Source organism: Oryza glaberrima, chromosome 8 (genome assembly GCF_000147395.1).
Source record: "Oryza glaberrima chromosome 8, OglaRS2, whole genome shotgun sequence".
Lineage (NCBI taxonomy): Eukaryota > Viridiplantae > Streptophyta > Magnoliopsida > Poales > Poaceae > Oryza > Oryza glaberrima.
Window position 1 is genome coordinate 6,963,643 of NC_068333.1, and position 23,389 is coordinate 6,987,031.

At 40.4% G+C, this 23,389-nt stretch overlaps 2 protein-coding genes across 2 annotated transcripts; both read right to left on the bottom strand.

The window, feature by feature from the left end:
* Window positions 1-956: 956 nt before the first annotated feature.
* Window positions 957-6,259, bottom strand: LOC127782323 (putative glucose-6-phosphate 1-epimerase). Its single transcript, XM_052309480.1, has 9 exons — window positions 5,959-6,259; window positions 4,532-4,606; window positions 4,128-4,184; window positions 3,889-4,049; window positions 3,638-3,778; window positions 2,980-3,082; window positions 2,796-2,895; window positions 2,461-2,699; window positions 957-1,471 (listed from the first exon to the last, which is right to left on the bottom strand). The coding sequence occupies exons 1-8, from the start codon at window positions 6,127-6,129 to the stop codon at window positions 2,488-2,490; spliced, it is 1,020 nt and encodes a 339-aa protein (XP_052165440.1). The 5' UTR covers window positions 6,130-6,259; the 3' UTR covers window positions 957-1,471; window positions 2,461-2,487.
* An 11,257-nt stretch (window positions 6,260-17,516) lies between these two features.
* Window positions 17,517-22,876, bottom strand: LOC127783009 (plasma membrane ATPase-like). Its single transcript, XM_052310304.1, has 12 exons — window positions 22,690-22,876; window positions 21,916-22,035; window positions 20,366-21,490; window positions 20,031-20,280; window positions 19,762-19,926; window positions 19,422-19,660; window positions 19,260-19,292; window positions 19,075-19,156; window positions 18,824-18,984; window positions 18,554-18,724; window positions 18,233-18,415; window positions 17,517-18,142 (listed from the first exon to the last, which is right to left on the bottom strand). The coding sequence occupies exons 1-12, from the start codon at window positions 22,753-22,755 to the stop codon at window positions 17,849-17,851; spliced, it is 2,889 nt and encodes a 962-aa protein (XP_052166264.1). The 5' UTR covers window positions 22,756-22,876; the 3' UTR covers window positions 17,517-17,848.
* Window positions 22,877-23,389: the final 513 nt, after the last annotated feature.

Consider the following 23,389-nt stretch of genomic DNA (forward strand, 5'->3'; position numbering starts at 1 on the left):
GCACTAAAATCCCATTTGTGTGTACATAATTTATATTCATAAGCACCAGGATTCTAACTCTGATGAGTGAAGTCATACAACCATAACTCTACTACCACGCGCTTCCCCAACATGTCACTATTTTAAAATATACTCCCTCCGTACTCATAAAGGAAGTCGTTTAGGAAAGCGACACGGTCTCCAAAACACAACTTTGACTTATTGTTTCTATAAAAATATTTATTGAAAAGTGATATATGTATACTTTTATGAAAGTATTTTTCAAGACAAATATATTCATATAATTTTTATATTTTTAAACTCAACAACTTAAGAGTTATTTATGATTTATATTCCCAAAGTTTGACTCAAACATTGTCCTAAACGACTTCATTTACAAGTACGGAGGGAGTAGCATATAGCAAGTAATTATTTTATGATGTAATGTTCCCCAATTGGAGTCTTTTTATTGTTGAAATTATAGATCTAATTCAATTTTTAAATTGGCGATAACATGATGTTCTGTATTTCGAAAGGCTAGAATCAATATTTTATATTTCTGAAGTTAAGGGTTGAATTTGACTTCCACAGAAGTTTGGCACCATAACATCTTTTATCAATTTTTCCTTTCATGTGAAGTGCTTAGAAGATTTATGTGATGATCTTCAGCTTTCACGGTTTTGCTCTCTTTCCTGGGCAGCATATGAACGTGCCAGCTGGCCTGAAGCTCTCTTTCTCCGTGACATCCACTGACGCCTCTTTTCACTGGACGAACTGAGATGTCAACCCAAGAAGCTTGGAGTTGACGAATGGGTTGAAATTTCATAGGCTAATTAATTATCCACTCAACAGAAGCGTATGAATTCATTTTTTCCACTAAAAATACCTTAGTTCCATTGAGAATAACTTTCAAATGACAGATGGCACATGCTTCCTCCTCCAGCCAGTTGGACGAACCCGTTTGGAACGCAACAATCTCATGAACTCATGCAAAATATGCTTTGATCCAAACTGGGCCTTACCCAAGGCGACTCAAAACAGTCGATACTCAATTCTCATGTATTGACAACATATTACTACTAGCTGCACCTGACATCATTCTTTAGAGGCGTTTGCACAAGGAGGCAAAGAACTAGGCTTTGAAGCACAGTGGCAAGCCAGTGTAACTCAAATGCTCCCAATGATCATAGCTACAGATTAACTGAGAATGCTACGGACCTTATGCAGCATGGCGAATATTTCCTGGAATATGGACGATGAATCATATCAAACTACCAGGGCACGAATGGCTTGTGTCCACTGGTCGAATTCATTCACCAAGGAGATGATCCGCTCTAGGGTCGAAGCAGGTGGCACGGTCTGTTATTCGGAGGTACCCTACTACTCACTTCTAGGTACAAAAAAAGAACGAAGCACGGGGGATTTAAAATGGCAAAGAAAGAAAAGGTCGCGCGCCAGCCCAGCATCAAATATTAAGGGCAATGAGGTGCTCCTGCAGAAAACCAAACCATTCATTTATTAGTAATGAAGAGAAATGGGTTCAAAACATCATATTAATTATTAGTAATGAAGAGAAATCGGTTCAAAACATCGTATTAATGGGCATGTGTTAAGTGTTGACCATAAGGGGGAGCACTCAAAAAAACTAAGCAAATTAAAAGCATTGCCACCTCATACAGATAAAATTTGCCGATCACAACAGCCATAGCAGATGGTGACGGCACGAGTAGGCAGTTATTAAACAAGCAACGTACGTTTTAATTGCATACCATATTTAGTAATGCTTACAATTTAGAAGCGTAGATTTTTTTTTTACATTTAGTTCAATCCCTTTCATGCTAATGCCAAAGCAACCAAACATTAAAAGCATTGCCACCTCATACAGATAAAATTTTCCAATCACAACATGTAGCAGTAACGGTGACGGTACGAGTGGAGCTAGGTGGTTATTAGACAAAAAACGAAGAGTGTACGTTTTAATTGCATACCATATTTAGTAAAGCTTACAATTTAGAAGCGTAGATTTTTTTATATTTAGTTCAATCTCTAATATGCTAATGCCAAAGCAGCCAAACACAAGAAAACATTATTTATCCATTGAGGCAAACAAGAACCACCACAAATCCGCAATCACAAAAGGAGCTGTCCCCTTCATCTAAACAAACCTTTCAGGAAGCAGTCAACTCAACCAATTGCTCCTAACCAAACACACTTTCGGCATTAACAACCAATCCTTTCCTATCAGAATTTTCAAACACCCATTAGAAAGTACCGGAGCGAGCATCTATCATAGGCATCTCAAATAGTAGTACCGGAAAGTTCAACTTTTTCATCACCCACTAATTCTTTTACGGGAACTCAACCAAGGTATATAGCATCTAACCAACAACAAAATTTCACAAGTAATGCAATGGATCCACAAGAGCAAAATTAGCCTTAGGACTCATCCAGGTAACGTTGCAAACTAGAGCAAAACATCACCTGTACAAGACGCAGAAATGAGAATTCTCAACCTTGAAGGACCTTCAACGGATCTAACTGCCCACTACAGTAACTGGAAGGAACAGCTGAGAGTGCAAGTCTTCCTTTCCACTCTTCACCTGGCTTCAGAGTAATAGGCTTCTCAACAGCTGCAGGCTCCACACAAAGCATGTGTTTGTATTCTCCATCTCCAAAATCTTGCATAGCTTTTGCCTTCTTGTCCCAAGGGTTCCAAACAACTACAGCAGAAACAGCAGCAATAACTAGATGAAATAACACAAATAGCGAAAAATAGCTAGGTCAACATAAAAGATTTGCCATCAGATCAAGCTTACCAGCATCTGGAAGTCCTTCTTTTGTCAAGACAAATGTTCTTTTCTTTTCATGATCAATAATTGCAATTTTTGAAGGTGCAGCAAGGTATACCTTATCAATCTTGACATAGAAAATTATAGGTAAGAAGCTTGAAATATTAGTTATTTAACACAAAATGTGGACATTTAACAGTACTAGACTTACCTCTGATTCAAATACAATAGCATCCCCTTGCTCTGTAAAACGCTCCTTTCCCTTCAAATTGTCAAGGTAGTCCATTGTTTCCAGCCCTTCAACACGCACTTCACTGATAAAAAGGCCAAGGAACATGATAGCGAATACTTGCATGCAAATGTTTCTAACCCAAAAGAAAAGGAAAAACAATCATGCACTTGGAGCCATTGGATAGACCCAAATCAGCAATCTACCCTGTTATCAATAGTATGAAGTTCTTTGCAACCCGATAGTTAGTTCAAACAAATTCTTGAACTGAATGATATCTGGGCATGAATTAATCATATACAGGGAGTAATGCAACAACATGACAGTATAACACAATACCACAATGATTACTTTCTACTATAATGTTCCATGTGTGGCATTTCTAATGTGTGATATCAACAAGGAACTAAGATTTTTTTTCTATGCTTCTCACAAAAAAGATACCAAATACAGATGAAAAAAATCCACATGAGATCACTGTTTGACTGACATACATAACACAGTAAAACCCATCCATGGTACAAAAGTATTTAAGTTTCCAGCACATCAAGTACTATATCAACAATTGGAACAGATCATTACAGAGGTCAAAACACTACAAAAATAAAGTGGAGAAGATAAAACATCATGAAACACATACCTGATGTCAGAGACAGAGAAGTATGTGTGATATGCAAATGTGTAAGAGAAAGATCTTCCATCAGTGTTGGTATTCCTAATTCGAGAAGTGAGACTTAAATCCCCATTAGGACCAAGAGCAACTCTCAAGCGGAACTCAAAACTGTAAACAATGAATAGGCCAAGAACAGAATCAGGTACCTTCAACACATTGCATGACTAAACGGAATAAAATAAACAATCAATTGTCAATTTAAATATTATAACACAAACCTGTGAGGCCAGATCTTTAAATCCTCATCAGAAGGCCTCAGAATCAGATCAACAAAAGATTTAATAGCAGGGTTTACTGGTAAAGGTGGTGGATTATCATCAATAGTCCATAATCGGTTCCTTGCAAATCCATGTTGTTCAAGATTTCCATGTGTTCCAAACTGCATTTGTAAGTTGTGTTTTGGTGATTTGAGCAGACAATTTTATCATGAAGTCATTATAGGTAAAGGTTGCCTTACTTGGGGGAAGCAAATGGGTATCCCACCACGAATGGCTTTTGGAGGTTTGAAAATAGCCTACAAAAGAATATATTACTTTCAAAAGATATGATGATTCGAACATATGGCCAGCAAAGCAACATCAGAGAACTAGAAACAGGCAACTAGTAATATTTCAGGAAAAAAAGGGATCGATTTGTTTAATTAATCTTCCAATAGTCCATAAGAGGTGACAACAGAAGAAAAAAACTAATGGCGTGCAGCAATGAGGTAAAAATATTTTGCTAAAAAAAATAATGCAGATATTTCAGCCTTACAGGGGAGAGGCAAAACAAGGGTGAGCTATGAAATACAGAGATCATTCATTGACATAATTTGGTCATACAACTGTTGGCGATAAGATCCTTTAGAAAATGACTGTGCACCTTACTGCTGACAAAAAGCAACTCCTCCGCATGGTCATTCTTCCATGAGGTTACTTGAGCTCCATAAAGATAGACCTGAGAAAATGGAGAACTAGTCATTACTCATCATGGCAAAATATTTTATTTTTGGCTATTATAGTATATTTTCATGTAAATTCAGGGCATAAACAGGGCATAAATTTTCTGTTTTGAAAATAGTGCAACAGGTAAGAACAAATAAGATAAGAAAAATCACAGAATGAAGTTCACTTTGATATGGGCAATGTGGACCCATCCAGGGGAGCATGACAGCAAAGACAAAAATTTCAACATGTGTTTCACTTCGCTTGTGTACACAGAGATGAGGCACTACTACAGCAATTCGGAGATCAACACAACTGCAGAGTTACATATGTAAAAAGAGAGATACAAAACTGGTACATAATGATGATTTTACAGGGTTCAGAAGATGAAAATTATCTGAATATATTGAAATGATGGACTAGACTCTGTATGACACTATGACATATAAAAGGGAGATTAACAATTCCATCCACTCCTTGTACCAAAAACCTAAACCAAAAGCTTAAATGGCTGAACAGCACAAGAGGCTCCTCTACTGAGCATTATACAATTTGATGAACTATTTGGAATTAGCTTCTACTAAAAAATAGCTACATCGAAATGACAACCATAAGAAACATAAGCAATAATGTACAAAACAGTACCAAAACAGAGGATACATCCAAATTTGTCAGAAAGAATGTCTTCCATCTAAAATATGATTTCTACATACAAGGGCTAAAAAACATACATGGACCACAAATCCGATCCCTGTACAAGGCGACCTAGAAACAGAACAGGGTAACACAAGAATCCCTTGTCCTTGTCAAATTATATCGATGATAAGCAAATTCCTATGTCGGCACGCAGGTTTGTAAACAGGGCATCCGTCGCTTAACAATCCCCACAATACCACCTTCATACAATCTTCAGAATAAGATTGCAGCATTTCACACATTGCAAACGCACGCCTAACGAATTTCCAAGAAACATCAATGGCGACCGGACACATCATGAAGGCCGTCCCTACTGCGATCGCACATCGCGCCATCATCCCATTGAGATTACGCGAAACTAAGCAGTTAACATCTCAACCAGCTAGATTACAAGTCCGCGAGCGGCGGATCGTGCAAATGCGCCACCAAACCATCCCCACCGAGACGAAATAGCGCGCCGGAAAACTACGAGCCCTCTTACGAATTCGCCCCAAGCCCCCGGACGCGGATCAGCCGAATTCCCGCCGGATCTGCGGTAATGGCGCCCGAATCCGCACGAATCGCCCCCCCCCCCCCCCCCACACACACACACACCACAAACGGAAGGAGAGACAGAGGCACAGAGGCGAGGGTTGGGTTGGGGTTGGCGGGGGAGAACGGATCGGATACCTCAGCGGAGAAGCCGCGCGTGCCGCGGAGAAGGACCTTCTCGAGGCCGGAGTTTCCCTTGACGAGCTCGTAGAACGGCGTCTGCGGCTGCGGCTGCGGCTGCGTCTGCTGCGTCGCCGCAGCCGCCGCCGCCGGCGGCGGCGACGGGGAGGAAGGCGGCGGGGCGGCCATCGCGCCACGCGACGGCGGCGAGGAGGAAACCCTAACCCTAACCCTAGCCTTCCACTCTCTCTCTCTCTCTCGAACTCACCACCTTTTTGCGGGGGTTTATTCGGTGGAGAAGAAGAGGAGGAGGAGAGGGGAATGGCGGAAGAAGTGGGAGGAAGGCGAGGGGGGTATTTATAGGCGACGCGATGGAGAAGAAGGGTTGGGGCTTTGAGGATCTTTTCGAAATTTAGGTGATCGTGAGGGGGTTTGCTGCAAAAAGTGAGTTGTATTTTCATTTGATTTGTTGCGATGTATTATGGGGCTGTTTGGTTGGCTCTCAAAGGTTACCATGCCAAATCTTAGGCATGTCACAATTTGTTATTATATTGTTTGGTTGGTTGTCATACTTATGTCATGCATCACTTTACTAGTCATTGGGCCTATGCGTCATAAACTCAAATTCTTGCCAAACTTAGCCACACTTGTGGCTAACAAATTGCTAGCCTCACTTTGTGTGGCATAACACACTTGTGGCAAACTGAGGTATGGTAAACTTAGCCATCAACCAAACAACCCCTATATGCGCCGTTTGATTTGGATTGCCAAACGGATTATTATTGTCACGGATTATTTACATGGTTTTGGAATAAGCTTAACAACTTGGAGTACTATCTTAAAACAAGTTGCTCTAGTAATATATTTTTTAGAAAAATGTATTTTCCAAAATATGAAAAAAAAATGTGTATAATTCATTTGAATAATCATGTAAATAAGCTTAACATAGTTTGAAAAAAAATAAATTATAAGAGAAAAAAATGTAAAGTGAGGGTCTCATTTTGATGATCCACTGACGAGCCCACGCATCCTATGGTGGTGGATCCATGGTAACAATAGTAACAGTAAACACCAATGTGGCATTTTTTTCTCTTATAATTTAATTTTTTAAAACTATGTTAAGCTTATTCACATGATTATAATATTCATCATAGGTTGCTACATTGGTGTTTCCATGAGAGTGTAAATGCGCTCTGAATACATATATCATTCTTCGTTATCGAACCCCTTTTCTCATTTATGCCGAAACTAAAGTTATTTCACATTGCATTTGATGTGATCACAATTGGAGCATTCTCTTTGTAAAGATGTTCATTCGAATCCTCACATTTTTCTCGAGTAAATTAGACCAGTTAGATATAGATATATGCACTTTTTTCTTTCAATTTGTATAGCTTGTTTTTATACACCACTAACTTTTTATCTTCTTCTTTCCAAGTCTAAAAAAATCATGATCTCTGTAGGTAAGGTAAGATTTTACAATCTCCATCACCATCAGCAACACTATTGTGGATAGTTGCCATATATTCCTGGCTGCCCTACTCTACAATATCAAGATTCGGTAGGCAGGTTTAGAGGAATATGACTTAAGTCTCATCTAGCTATTAACATCTCATATTAAAGGGAAAAGGAAGAGTCTTTAGGGATGTAGGTAATATTCCATCATATTTTAATTGTTTTAGACTTGGATTTATCTTTAAAAATAGAAGTAGTTCAAATTAATAAATGCATGCAAATGTGTACTTACTTAAAAGATACATATATCTTATAGTACTAGATAATGAATACAAATTTATAAAAAGGAAATGAAGAAAAAGTATCCATCGCTAGCTCACAAGATATAGAACCCAAGGAGTGGTTCAACATCAAATAGATTTGGAACAAAATAGCGTGAAAATGACGAGTCTTGCACTTTTATTTCTATATACGCGGGCAGATTCTTTGAGAACTTCTCAACCATAAAGATATAGGCGTTCACACACGGTTTTAAGCTATTCCCCTGGAAGATAAGGCAATGACCTTGGCAACATTTCCTCACCTTTTTCAAGCACAAAAAAATCTAGTAGTAGTAAAAAAAACACATATATGCAGCCTTGTTTTATTAGTATTTTTATAAAAATATTCTCTTGGCATAAAATCTTAATTTGTTGTGCCTACAAACTCCAGGAAAAAAAAATGAGAGTAGAAATTAGCTGTGTGTGGTTGGTCCTGTGGCCTTTTATGGCCTTGGATTCCCAAGGTGGATCCCATGGAATTTTGGAAGGATGAGAAAAAGGTAAGCAGGGGAAGAATCCACTGCAAACGCTTGGATGGTAGCCGGGCCAGGAAAGATGGACGGTGGACGGTGGCCCGCACCAAGCTGGGGTCGTGGGGCCCACTTCACAGTACCAGTCGTCTGACCATGGGCCCCGCTTGCAGGGAGTGGAGAGGATATCTGTCTAGCCTAGTCAAATTGGGATTCAGATTGGATGATATAGGGTAGACATGTCACGAGGTGACATAGCATAGATCTCAACCCTCCAAAATAAATCCAGCGGTTGAGATTCGTTCACATCATCACGAGTTAAAATTTAACTCGTAGGAGTAAAAAATTTACTGGGAGTAAAATTTCAGGAGTTAAAATTTTACTATAGTTAAATTTTAAATCGTGATGACGTAGACGAATCTCAGCCGTTGAATTTGTTTTGGAGGGCTGAGATCTACGCTGTCACCTTGTGACATGTCTACCCTATGTCACCCAATCTGAATCGGTGTTGGGTAGTACTAAAAGTTTGCAATATTTTGGCTTGGTTTATTGAGGAATTTTTTTTTTGTTCCGATTAGGATTTGATCAGTGGAAAAATGCCATGGGAGCAAGCGAACTTTATGGATTAGATTAAAGATAATTTTAGTGATACTGTCAGTATTATTATCAAGAAATCAAACAGTGAAAACAGTGTATTCATGTCACAGCATCTCAAACTGTGTGTCTGCGTACTTGCAAAAATGAATACTCTTAGCCCATTATCCTCTTAATGATAGACTGCAAATAAGTTTTGTTTACATCTTTTTATACATGCAGGTCTTCTCTTAAAATTGTAGTCATTATCAAAATATAATCATCTCATAACTATAGTAGCAAATGCACGTCACCTGCATTTGTACGAGCAAAAGAACAAACAAAATGCCTATTGTTAAAATAATGCCAGATATGAATGATAGGAAAGTATCGAAATTTATTAAGAGAGTGATAAAGCTCGAACCTAGGCCGACTAACCCACACCTTTAGCTATTATGGTGTTAAAAAAAGCCACTCACTGGTATGTGCAGACGTGTAGTGTGTTTGCTTTTTGTGTTTTCCACGCAATTGGGAAAAAAAAAAGAAAAACAAGGTTTGTTTTGTATGTAACCGATATGAAAAAAAAGATAAACATAAAAAATTGCAACACGGTGGTTGTGCACGCGTTCCATGTAAAAAGAAAGTAAAGAAAATGAATAATAAGATAGATAATATAAAACAAATTTTCTCTCTTTCCAATGATCAATGATGCATAATTCATACAAAGGAACGTTGCTTGTGAGCTTGTAGGCCCATAAAATTAGGCCACGTTGAATTGAAAAAGGCAGCACAAGGAGACATGACTGCATTGGTAGGCTCACGTCAAAAGCTGATAGCGCTGAGTAGACGCCTGAATGTACGAGGATATTGTGTTTATTTTCATATTGGAAAGTCGGTGTTGTAATATACTTTATGAAGTATCTTCTGAACTTCGCAAGAAATGGTAGGCGCCTATCTTTGGTTGGATATTCTACAGGTTAATTGGCTGGCTTGTTGACTAGATAGCAGCCCTGATGCTAGAAATAGCGCATGCTTTGCAATGATTTGGTTGTGCTGCAATTCACGGCTCTTGGTTTTCTTTATAAAGATAGTCATAATCCTGACATAAGAAGTTCAAAAATTGAGACCCACTCTTAATTTACAAAGCAGAAAATTCCACGTGAAATAGTTCAGTTTCAACGCAAATGTACGGGCTCAAGACTAGTGACGACATGGCGTTGCTGAATTTTTGCATATTTTCAATTTGAGATATTGACCCGGTCCACCCAAATGAAGTTATCAACGAGGTTTATTTTCTTATTATGTTCTTTTAATTACCATGCCTTATTACTTTTATATAACGGAAGTATTACCTTCCCACCTCTATTTGCACACAATATCGGGAATTGAAGCTTGGTGAGTCGAATTATATACCCACTACACCATCACTATCTCCTCATTTTTTTCTTTATTATTTGGTAGAGACTAGAGAGGTGGACAGTCTACTCTAGTAATCACTCTGTTCCTATCTAGCTAGCTAGGATTTACCGGGAAATTCGTTGTAGGCATTGGTGATGGTTCGGTGCCACCGATTCATCCCCAACTTTGTGCACAAATTATGGGTTCCTAGTTAACTTGCAAGCAATGCCAATCCCATGGATTGCATCATGGACATGCTAACCTAACAGAAATAACATAAAGGCAATGGTAAAAATACCCCAATATGTCTTGGCCTACTTTTGGATTCACACCAATCATATAAGTTGTTGATGCGCATTTTCGACTATTACTCCCTCCGTTCTAAATTACAGGGCGTGATCTTCTGAAAAATCAAATTTGATAACTTTTAACTAATAAGCATACTAACTATATATATGTTAAGTATTATACATGTTATATCATTAGTTTTATATTCATTTCAAATTATTTTCATATGATGCTAATAACATAAAATAAAATAATAGTCAAAATATATCACTGAAGACTGTGAAAAAAATATAACATTATAATTTGGGACAAAGGGTGTAATATAGATGGTAAAGAAGTTTCTAGGAATGCATAAAACTGAATTAAGTAGTATGATGTTGCAAATGTGTCCTTCTAGGAATTAATGAGGAATTAAGAATTAGTAATGACAGAAACATGATTCCAGACTAACCTTTTGATCCGTTCTATCTCTCTCTCTCTCTGAATAAACAGGAGTCAACTTCGCCCCAGATTTATATAAATAAAAGGATTTTGTTGGAGTCAAAATTTTCATTCACAAAAATAAATAATAAAAACTGAAAGAACCCCTCCACTTGGAAGAAAATATTTCTGCGTGTGAAAAAAACATCAATGGCATAGAATACTTCTTCATACAGTAAAGCGAAAGCTAACACACACATTACACTTTACACGTACGCTATATTACTGTGCTTCGATCAGTACACGATAAAACACACACGACCACGAATAAAACCACAATGGTATATTATCCATCTATAGCGTTGAACACACAAACTCGTGTTCATGTGAAAATCATCTTTCCGAAAGGGAGATGAGAGTTGACAGATAGATAAATAAACAAGGAAAAAAAAGGACAGAGAAATCAAGCTTATCCACGGCCATCGAATCAGAATAGATGGAAGGACGGCGGCACTGACAGTAGAGTCCAGAAGGGATGGTGTTTCATCACAAATGAATGAGACCTGTCACTGAGGTCGAGAAGACTAGGATCCAAGGCTTGTGCTGGGGAGCCACACACACACTATAACACAGGACCACAAGACCAATATATTCAGGCCTGGTTTAGTTCCCCAAAAGAGTTTTTTTTTTCCAAAAACATCGTATCGAATCTTTGGACACATGTATGTAGCATTAAATATAGATTAAAAGAAAAACTACCTGCACAGTTAGGGGGAAATCGCGAGACGAATCTTTTGAGCCTAATTAGTCCATGATTAGCCATAAGTGCTACAGTAACCCATATGTGCTAATAACGGATTAATTAGGCTCAAAGGATTCGTCTCGCGGTTTCCAGGCAAGTTATGAAATTAGTTTTTTCATTCGTGTCCAAAAACCCCTTCCGACATCCAGTCAAACATCCGATGTGACACTAAAAAACATCGGTAGATGTAAAGAGAGCTTAGGTTACTTCTCTTATCTCGTCACAACTCACACCACCACTACTTGCTGTGGAGACTTTTGGAATCGAAAGCAACAACAGCTAGGAGTGGTGCGTGTTAATTGCCAGGACTAAATCTATTTTCTTGGAAGGAAAAAAAAACTATATATCTATTTTCTTGGAAGAAGAAAACTATATCAGAAAATGCCTCGCTTTTACTCCCTCAATTTTAAGTTACTCGTCGTTCTAGTTTTGTCATATGTCAAATATATATTTGGCCATCAGTTTATAGAAAATCATATAGTTTAACGGTCATAAGATTTATTTTTCTAAATTCACCGTGAGAATTACTTTCATGATATATAATTCGGATGTTGTTCAACTATATATTTTTTTTATGGATTGCTGATCAAAGGTAGAAATATTTGACTTAGAATAAAATCAGAATGACAACAATTTGAAAATGGTCGGAGTAGAACTCTTTATTCCAAGGAAAAGTTTGGGGATCTTGAAGCAAATCTATTGATATTTACATGTAGAAAATTGAGGAATTTGTTGTTTTATTCCCTCCATTTATAGATTGTTTTTGGCCTTACATTTTTGTGGTGTGATGGTGAATCCAGGATTTTCAAGGATGTATATTAATGGAAAAGGTGAACATATGCAATAGCAAAAGTTAAAGTACACAAGCAAAATCTCAAAAATGATATTTGAACATTACAAAACAAAACTCTAAAACTAAATAAACACCTCAAATGAAGATCGATGTTCTCAGAAACATGCGAACAACAGCATGTAAAATTCATGAAAAATCAAGATCCACAAACAAACAAATTAACCAAGCACATATAAATCTATGTGGACGATATATACGAAGTAATAAAAATTCAAGAAAGGACTAGTTTAGAAACTTTAGTGTAAATCCGAGTGCTCACAAATATTACACACATATATGTGTATTTTAATAGAGATTTTCCACTTCTCTCTTTGACTGTGAGTTAGACGCACTTGCATGTATCCGGGGAAAAAATAACATGAATATAGTAAAACCAGGTTTTGCCGAACTCTGTCTTTTAAACTAGGGATTTGTCATTCGTCTCTTTAACCGTCTGTTAGACAAGTAGCTAAGTTTGTGCGTTAATCGGGAAAAAAGACTAATAAATTTATTACTGATCTATGTCTCTTTAGCATGTGTTACACACTTGCGTGCTATAATGGAAAAAAAAAACTAGCATGTCGGAGTAGGATTAGAAACATATAAGTATCAGTTTACTTCGTTGTTCAGATACAATTGAGACTTGGGATATGGGGCAAATTTAGGATGTGTTCGGGAGAGAAGGTTGACAACTACTCTTCTGTGCAAGTAAAACAGGGTGTCTCATTAGCACACGATTAATTAAGTCTTAGCTGTAGAAGCCTTAAAATGAATTAATGTCATTTTTAAAAGCAACTTATTATCATAGAATTTTTTTTAAAAAAATACAATATTTAGCAGTTTGAGAAGCATGTGGATTAATGTCATTTTTAAAAGCAACTTATTATCTTAGATTTTTTTAAAAAAAATACAATATTTAGCAGTTTGAGAAGAATGTGCATAGAAAACTAGATTGTAAAAGTTGGTAACATGTAGGGTCTCTTTTGTTTAGACTTAGACTTTTAAGTTGTTTTTTTTTTGCCTGTATGATTTATAATTCGATGAATTTATAGTCTCAAGTTTAATGATGGAATTATACCTCTACCTCATATATGAGAAAAAAAACGTTTTTAACTTAACTTTTGGATTATCAGTGTAATAGTACTTATCTCTACTACTTAAAAAATAAGAGGTGCTTCCATCATCCGTCAAAAAAACCGGACGAAAAAAAAACCAAGTTTGTCCGATAAAAAAAACCGGGCGAAAAAAGTGTGAAAAAAAAAAGAAAAACCAAATATGTCTGATCTAGAAAAAAGGGAAAAAACCGGGCGGAAAAAAACCAAAATTGTCCGATACAAAAAAACCGGGCGAAAAAAAAAACGTGTGAAAAAAAGAAAATAAAAAACAAAATAGCGATAAAAAAAAAGTCCGACTCGGTCCCCTAAAAAATAGAGATAAAAATTAAAAATAAAAGTCCAACTCCTCATTGCGATTCCCTCTTAGAAAAAAAAAGTCTGACTCTAGATCCGAGTCCCACTCGTCTCGGTTTGAGTCGACATACTAGGCATCACTTCTCTCGGTTTCAATCTATACCGTGATATTCCATACATCTTGGTGAAAAAAAATTGATGTGCCAGATTAAAGATCTGTTTGCAAAAAACGGAACCTACATGTCGAGAGCATTCCATTTTTATATGATTTTAATTTTTGGGTTTGTACATTTGCATTTGAGTCCCTATAATTTTTATATTTACATTTGAGTCCCTATAATCTTGCAATAAGGTGCTTTTGGTCTTTTTTTTAAAAAAACAATAAATAAAAGGGATAGAACAAATGCAGAAAGGTGCATGAAAAGAAAAAGAAAAGCCACACAAAAAAGAAAATAAATAAAAAACAACAACAACAAAAATCTATTTCCCCTAAGTAGCCAAAAAAAAACTGTAGATGCAAACGAAAAAAATCCAATTCCTATAAAAGGCAAAAAAAAAAGTGGTGAAAAAAAAATGCTAGATCCAATTCCTTTAAAAACGATAAAAAAGTCTGATTCCTGTAAAGGCGAAAAAAATCCGAAAAAACATCTAAAAAAGTTCATCCGATTCCTTAAGAAAGTGGCAAAAAAATGGTTCGTATAAAATAAAAAATGCACGTGAGAAAAAAATGGAAAGGGCGAAACAAAGTCCAATTTCTAATCAGTAAATCTCTTCTCAATCTCTAATTTAATCTAACTATTTAAAAATAAAAAATGCACGAGAAAATAAAAACGGTAAAAAAAACGTGTGAGGAAAAAGTCAGAAAAAAGCGCAAAAAACACGCTGAAAAGGTTTTTCCATCTTCTTAAAAAAATAAAAAATGCGTGAGAAAAATTATTTCCATTGTCGGCAAAATTTTTTTAAAAAAAACATGCGAGGAAAAGACTATCAGAAAAAATGCGCCATTTCTAAAAAAAATGGTTCGAAAAAACCACGCAAGAAAAAAACACTATCTATATAAAAAAATCGCTCTGAAAAAACTGTCAGAAAAAAGCTAAATTGATGGACGCTTGAGTCGGATAAGATCCATCGATTTTTTACCATCTACTACACGGCTTTTATTTTGTCGTATATTCTCATGTATTGGAAAAAAGCAAAAAATAACATTCAGAAAAAACAGGCCAAAAAAACCACACGAGAACGTAATTGTCAGAAAAAATAGGCAAAAAATACGCGAGAAAAGAAAAACAAAAAAGGGGAGAAAAATATGGTTTTCGTCATCAGTAAAAAAAGGAAAAAACATGCTAGGAAAAAACTGTTAGAAAGAAATGCGCTATTTCTGAAAAATGGTTTGAGAAAATCGTGCAAGAAAAAAAACACCGTTTATAAAAACACAAGCCGCTCATTAAAATCAAACATTGTCATTGACATGATTATGCATGAAAAACGTATATTATCATTAGAATTTTTTCACCCGTTGCAACACACGAGCATTTTTGCTAGTGATTTAAAAAAGACAAATGAAAAAAACTGATTGTTGTTTAGACTTAGACTTTTTAATTTACTAGAAAAAATGCCCGTGCGTTGTAACAGGTGAAGTCTATTTTAATCTTATTATTGTTATATGATTTAGCTAAGATAAAATTCACTGTGGGAGTTTGCTTGGATATATATATTTTCAGAAAATTATGAGCTGCAGTTAGGAATCCGATCGTCTCAAGTTAGCATGCGAGTTTTTTAAAACATATTGCTTATGTGATTCCTTGTATATTACCAAAAGTGAACAATCTTAAAAACCGACTCAAATACGGATATATAGACTCAAATACGGATATATATTTCCAAAAGCAAACGAACTTAAAAACCGACTCATACACGGATGACGTACCAAAATACTGGCAAAAATATTTTTGATTTTTATAATAGTAGAGATAAGCTGACTTAGAGCATCACCAAAAGATATCCAAAAATATATCCCTTAAATCTCCTTTTGTGATTCTCTAACAAAAAATTAAGGCATCAAAATACCCTTCTTTCCAAGAGACTTTCTAAATATGAATCTCTAAATAGAAAGTGGGCACCTTGAAAAACTACCAACAAAATCAATCTATCCTGTCCTTGTCGTGTGCATGTTGCAACCAGGGTTTACATTACCGGTTGAGCACTAAATTTCGAGCCCCATCGGTATCACGGTTTTCGATAAATTTCGATCGGTTTTCGATAAAAATTGACTGAATTTTGACCAAATATAATGTTTAACCTTCAAAATTCCAATTGAAACTTAATTTCGAGCCGTGTCGAAATTTCACAGAATTCGACCGGTTTTCGTCAGAACTGTGAACCCTGGTTGCGACCCCTCCCAAGTGGCCGCGCAAGAGATTCTTATGATGCACCCTTCTCCTGCGTGCAAAGGAATTGCAGCTACGATTGGGAGCCAAATCTCGCTCGTATATCCGGATTCCGGAGAACCAAAAAAAAAAAGGGTTTGGGATTTCCTAGTACTGGGCGTGTAAGTAGGGACTCTGTTTTTGAACGAAAATGAGTTTCATTTATACATACCTACTATATAAAATAAATTTTTGTAGTTTACTTGTTTGATGTGGCAGATGTTTTTTAAGGGGATTTGTGGTAGATGTTAATACTCTTATCTATAAACTTAATTAGTCAAAGGAGTAATTTGAATTAAGATAAAACTGGAAATGTTTATATTTGGGGACCAAGGGAGTATATGAATCTATTTGAAAAAGCAAAACAAACAAACTTTGGTTATCTGTTTTTATCAAACCATATAGATGTGGCCTGATATTATATGAAAATATCATATATACAATAGTCGTCAAAGCATTATTCATGCTCTATAAAGCGCGATGGGGGTTATTTAGCATAAAATGATTTGGGCTGATTAAAACAAGATTTACTTTGTTCATGCTAAAAAAAATGCGACGAGAAATATTTAGCAAAAAAAATGATTTGGGCTGTTATTTAAACAAGATACACATTTTCTTTCTGATTGTATTGAAAATGCACATATACATGCATGAGAGACCAAAGATAACTATGAAAAACATCTGAATTTGGATCAGGATGAATCAAATCATCGTCATTCAGTCAAAACAACACATCAGAGACTACTAGTAATACAAATCAAACGGGAGTGGATTCTAATCCCTCGAGGGGATATCCTCTCGTATACCTTTTTCTTCCAAATTCGATGCAAATAGTTGTAAAAAATTCTGAAAAAAATTAACAATATAGAGTATAATGATATCTACTAGTCCACCAAAAATCATGTTCATATTCAATCTACACATCGAGAAAAAAAAAAGACAAATTTAGATATAAACAGTATGCTACTATTCATACGCTGAATTTGTCTTTTTTATATCTCGATGTGTGAGTTGAGTTTAGACTTAAAATTTTGTGGAGTTGTATATATGTGTTGTATGAATGTTGTCAAATTTTTCCAAAATTTTTCATAACCGTTTAGATGATTTTTAAGCAAACGAGGGAACATCCCATCGAGGGATTAGAATAGTTTCCCCACATCAAACAAAGGGAAACTATTAGATTCAACAACTTCATACCAAGTACTGTAAAGCACGGTAACAACTCAATTATTTCCAAGCAATTAGAGGAAATTAACCACAAATCAAATGAGAGGTAATGCCAGGTCATAATTCAAGCAGAACCCCAAATTAAGGACAAACTCAAACCCTCAAACCGTCAACTCAATTAACCACTAGACCTCAAACCAAAGTTTAAAATTTTATATAAAAAAAAGGGAATTACAGACGACGACGACGAGAGGCTCAATTGCATGCACGCTGCCCCTGAAAATAGCCGCGGCGAGCGAGCACGGCGGAGTCTCCTTCTCCGGCGAGCGAGCTCGCCGGCGGTGGACTTCAGACGGTGTAGTGGTGCTGGACGTTGTCCATGTCGAGGCCCTTGAGCCTGACGGTGGACTCCATCTGGCCCTTGAGCGTGCTGAGCTCGCGCAGCCGGGCCACCTCGGCGCGGCGCTTGGCCTGCTCGGCGATCTCCGAGAGCTCCCTGTAGCTGCTCCGCTCGCCGCCGCCGACGCCGCCGAGGTGGTCCCCCATCTCCGGCGTCTGCAGCCCGTGCAGCGTCCTCTGCGCCGTCGCCCACTGCGCCTCCCTCTCCCCTCTCCCGTAATCCTTCTTGCTCGTGAAGGCAATCTGCACGCGCACGCACGCAAGGTGTTTGTTGTTATTCCGCGAGGAGAAAAACACATGCAGGCAAGGTGTTTGTTGTTATGGCAAGGTTACCTTGTGCTCGATGAGGGTGTCCCAGGCGCGGCCGCTGAGGGCGTAGCGGACGGCGAACTTGAAGATGTCGAGGGGGAGGAAGGTGACGATGCTGTAGAGCCAGATGACGCCGGCCCACCCCCAGCCGATGCCCTTGATATGGGCGAACCCCAAGGTGGCGTACACCGTCACCAGCGTCGCGATCTGCACCAAATCAGTCCATCAATGGCGGCAATGGCATTGGCATTTGCAGCACCAAATCAGTCCATCAATGGCGGCAATGGCATTGGCATTTGCAGTTGCAGCAGCTAAGAACAAGAAGATGGAGATCGAGATGCTTACGATCTGCGCGGCTACGAAGGCGCCGCAGAGCAGCATGCCGGGGCGCTCGACGAAGCACCAGCTGCGGGAGCGCGTCACGAAGATGAGCGCCTGGCTGATGATGCTCACCTGCAGGTACAGTGCCGACATCATCTCGTCCTTCTCCATCAGTGGCTTCACATGGAACGTGCTCTGCGCACACAACCAAATTCAATTTGAATTCGATCAGAGCAGTGGAATCAAAAGGTTTTTGAGGATTCTTTGGATCTGTTTGTTTGATTGTTTGCTTACGGTGAAGAAATCGGTGCTCCTCATGGCCCAGAAGAAGAGGACGGTCATGACGGCGAGGTAGGTGCCGTAGACGATGCCGGTGATGAAGATCTCCGGCAGCTTCCAGCTGTCCGGGTGCGGCGACGGCTTCACCCTGTCCTTGGATATTGTCATGATCGTTCCTGCATCATCAATCAGGTACATCAGCTAAAATTGTGTGTGTGTGTGTGTGTGGATCAGAAGTTCAATTTTTGTTGTGTTCAAGAACTCACCGTCGTTGAGGATCGCGATGACGAGGATCATGAACGGCGAGAAATCGAACTTCCAGATGAGAGCAATCAGCATGAATCCAAGCTTCAGATTGACAACAGGGGAAAATTTTCAGACGAATTTCATGGCATTGTTGGTCAGGTTGATGAGATCCTTGAAGGAATAGCAGCAAGAACAGTTTACTTACCACAATACGGATAGTAATCGACACCGCGTAAATCTGGAGAGATCATAAACAACATGGAAACAATGATCATCAGTAAAAAAAAAAAATCAATCTCTGATGATTCTGATCGAGAAATTCATGCTCTCAAATTCATTCTGAATGCAGCCAAGACAAATGCTGTACCGTGTAATTTTTCATCCTCTGGAAGATAGCGCGGCTGGTGAGGACGGCGCTGATGATGACGCTGAGGCCAGGCTGGGTGAGCACGATGTCCGAGGCGCTCCTCGCCGCGTCGGTGGCGTCGGCGACGGCGATCCCGATGTCCGCCCTCTTCAGCGCCGGCGCGTCGTTCACGCCGTCGCCGGTCATCCCGCAGATGTGCTTCATCTCCTGCAGCTTCTTCACAATCTCGTACTTGTGCTCTGCACCACAAGACAGACGACAATGGCGACATTGTGTTCAGATATCAAGAACCTGCAAGTCCGGCCATGGCGGCTTTGAGAATGCATAATAATTCGTGTACCTGGGAAGACGCCGGCGAAGCCGTCGGCCTTCTCGATGAGCTCGTCGACGGGGACGGAGGCGATGGACTCGTCCTTGCTCTGGCCGAGCAGCGCCGACGAGGGGTACATGTTCACGCCCATCCCGAGCCTCCTCCCGGTCTCCTTGGCAATGGCGAGCTGATCACCTGCACCAGCAATGGCAACGCAAGCAAATCACAGGATCACGGACTGCATTTGCACACCCACCATGTGTTCGACGAAAAGCAGCTGGGCGTGGGTTGAGGTGTACCGGTGATCATCTTGACGTTGACGCCGAGGTGGAGCGCCCGCCTTATGGTCTCGGCGCTGTCGTGGCGCGGCGGGTCGAGCAGCGGCAGCAGGCCGACGAAATCCCATGGCCCGCCAGGGCCGTCCTTCCTCCTCTCCGGCACCTCCTGCCTCGCCACGGCGAGCGACCGGAGGCCCCGGTCGGCGTACCTGTCGATTATGGCGTGCACCTTGCTCCTCACGTCCTGGCTGCATTTGCACAGATCCAGAATCTGCAAGATCAACAAGCAAGCAAGTGAGCAATGGCGGCGACGAAAGATCGAATCGAATCGGGATCCATGGATGAGGGTGGGTTGCCTGCTCGGGGGCGCCCTTGCTGACACGGTGCCATGAGCCGTCGGCGAGGTCGACGTAGGTGAGGGCGGTGCGCTTGTCGACGGGGTTGAAGGGGAGGAAGTGCTCCTCCCGGATGCCGGCGCGTGCCTCCTTGGGGTCGTCGAGCATGCCGACCATGGCGGTGTCGATGGCGTCCTGGTTCTCGACGCGCGACGCCCTGGCGGCGAGGAGGATCACCTCGTCCTTGGCGACGCCCTGGACGAACACCTCGATGAGGCCCCTGTCGACGCTGAGCTTGTTCAGCGTGAGCGTCCCGGTCTTGTCGCTGCAGAGCACGTCCATGGCGGCCATCTCCTCGATCGCCGTCATCCGCTTGGTGATGGCGCCCTGGTCAGAGAGGCGGTGCGAGCCGATGGCCATGGTGACTGACAGCACGGTGGGCATGGCGATGGGGATGCCGCCGATGAGCAGCACGAGGAGGTTGTCGATGCCGTCGCGGTAGAGGCGGTGCTGGATCGGGTACATGACGATGACCTCGACGGCCATGCCGATGGCGATGGCGCCGATGCAGAAGTTGCCGATGGCGCGGAGCACCTTCTGGAAGTGGCCGACCTGGTTGGTGGTGTCGACGAGGTGCGCCGCCTTGCCGAAGAAGGTGTGGACGCCGGTGGCGATGACGACGGCGTCGATCTCCCCCTGCTTGCACGTCGACCCGGAGTAGACGCAGTCGCCGGAGAGCTTGGTGACCGGCAGGGACTCGCCGGTGAGCGCCGACTGGTCGATCTTGAGGGGATCGCCGTCGAGGAGGCGGGCGTCAGCGGGGACGATGTCGCCGAGCTTGACGCTGATGACGTCGCCGGGGACGAGGACGAAGGCGTCGGTCTCCGACCACCTGCCGTCGCGGAGCACCTTGGTCTTGGGGGCGAGGTTCTTCATGAGCGCCGCCGCGGCGCTGCCGGCGTTGCTCTCCTCCCAGTAGGATATGGTGGAGTTGATCAACAGCAGCGCGATGATCCCGACGAAGTCCTGCCAGTCCGGCGGCCGCCCGCCGCCGTTCGCCAGCGCGATCGCCATGATCGCCGCCACCTCCATCACCCACGACAGCGGGTTCCACATGAACCCCAGAAACTTCAGTATCTTGCTCTCCTGTGCTCATCGTCAAAATCAAAATCAAATCAAATCAAAATCATGTTACACCACCACTTCAAAGATCAATCGATTATCTTCAAACAACCATTCCCTCCGCCCCACTAAATAATTAAGCTGCGCATGTATTTTAAGATTTAACTTTTAAACTGTTTGAACGATAATTATTTTATGTTAAATTGAATTTAGTTCGATGAAAATAATATCATTAGATGAACATTTGGATATCTACTTTTATATGAACATTTGAAACTTTGGATGATATATTCAAGATTCATCTTTTAAAATGTTTGAACGATAATTATTTCATGTCCAATTGAATTTTATTTAATGAAAATAATGAACATTTTGAATTTACTTTTATATGAACATTTGAAACTTTGGATAATGATATATTAAGGATCAAACAAGAACAAATATTGGACCTTTTTCTCTTCGAGTTTGTTGGGGCCGAAGACTTGGGTGCGGGCGTCGCCCTCGGCGTTGGTGAGTCCTTCCCGAGTGCATTTCAGATGCTGGAAAACCTCCTCCAACGGGATGTGCTCCTGCCATGGATGGAAGACGATTAGATAGATCGATTTAGCAAGTTACAAACATAGATTAATTGACAATGTGATTAACACTAATTAACCTGCAGATAAAATCTTGCAACAAAGAGAGGCAAAAAAGACTAATCGATGAGTAGGTGGTTGGCTAGCTAGCTGCAGTAAAAGCCGCGAAAGAGAGAAAAAAAAGGAAAGAATTGCATGGGCCAGCTTGCGCTAGCTCTAGAGAGAGTAGTGCATCCTAATTCTCTCGTGAATTAAAGCAGATTAACAAAAAAGAGAGATTTTTTTTTGGTTGATCACATGAACGAAAGAGGAGATTGAATCCGTGAAGCAAATCAGATTCGATCTGCTTTCTCTCTTTTCTGGCAATTAATGTCGCCGCAAGAACTCAAACCGTCTCTAACGCTTCTTTTTAGTCAAGATCAATCTACTGCTAATTAAGATTAGTTGCATTCGAGAAAACAACCAGAACAAAAAATACAACAAAATCATCAGTATAAGAAAAAGAAAATCTAGTTTTCTTTCAAGTTTCATCACGAACAAAACTTCACCACAAAAAAACTCTCAAAAAAACAAAACAAAAGCCCTAGCATTTGAACTTGCACGATCAATCAGCAGCAGCTAGCAGCTTATAATTAGCTTCTCCCTCACCAGATCAACGGCCTCGTTCTTGATCTGCTCGAGCGCATCCGCCGTCGACGACGCCGTCGCCGCCATCGTCTTGCACTTGACGTTCGCCCGCCGCCAGCCGGCCGGGGTCGATCGACCTAGAAAATCACGGCGCCGCGCCGCCGCCGCAGCCGCCGGAGAGAAGTGGAGGCGCCACCAGAACGATCGAGAGGACGGCGGCGCTGGAATCGGAGGGTTGGGTGCTGTCTTTATAGAGGGGGGAGGTGGGCCCGGCCCACGTACGACATGCATTGCATGCGAGCTCTAACGAATTTCGAATTCGAACGACTCCTTTTATTTTCTTTTCTTATCTCCTTAGTTTTTATCTGCTCGTTTAATTCTTAATATAACTCTCCCTGCCTCTTTTTTTTCTTTTAGAAAATTGATATTCTGCCATTTTTATTTCTGCCGCGGACACACTACCTCGAAGAGCCCGTAGTATAAGGCCTAGCTGCCCTGATACGACAGGGTTGGATGGCGAGGAGCCGCGGCGGCGGTGGCTCGCCGGTGGTAGAATGAGATAGGAAGACATGAGATCCAAAGAAATATTTTGGTCAGGTCGTGTTAACGACCAAATTTGGTAATCCAAGAATTGGAGATGAAGAAGAAATCGAGATAGAATTCGAGATGGAGATCGTCCCGGAAACAGAGTAAAGATCGGCTGGAGTCCGAATCGGCTACG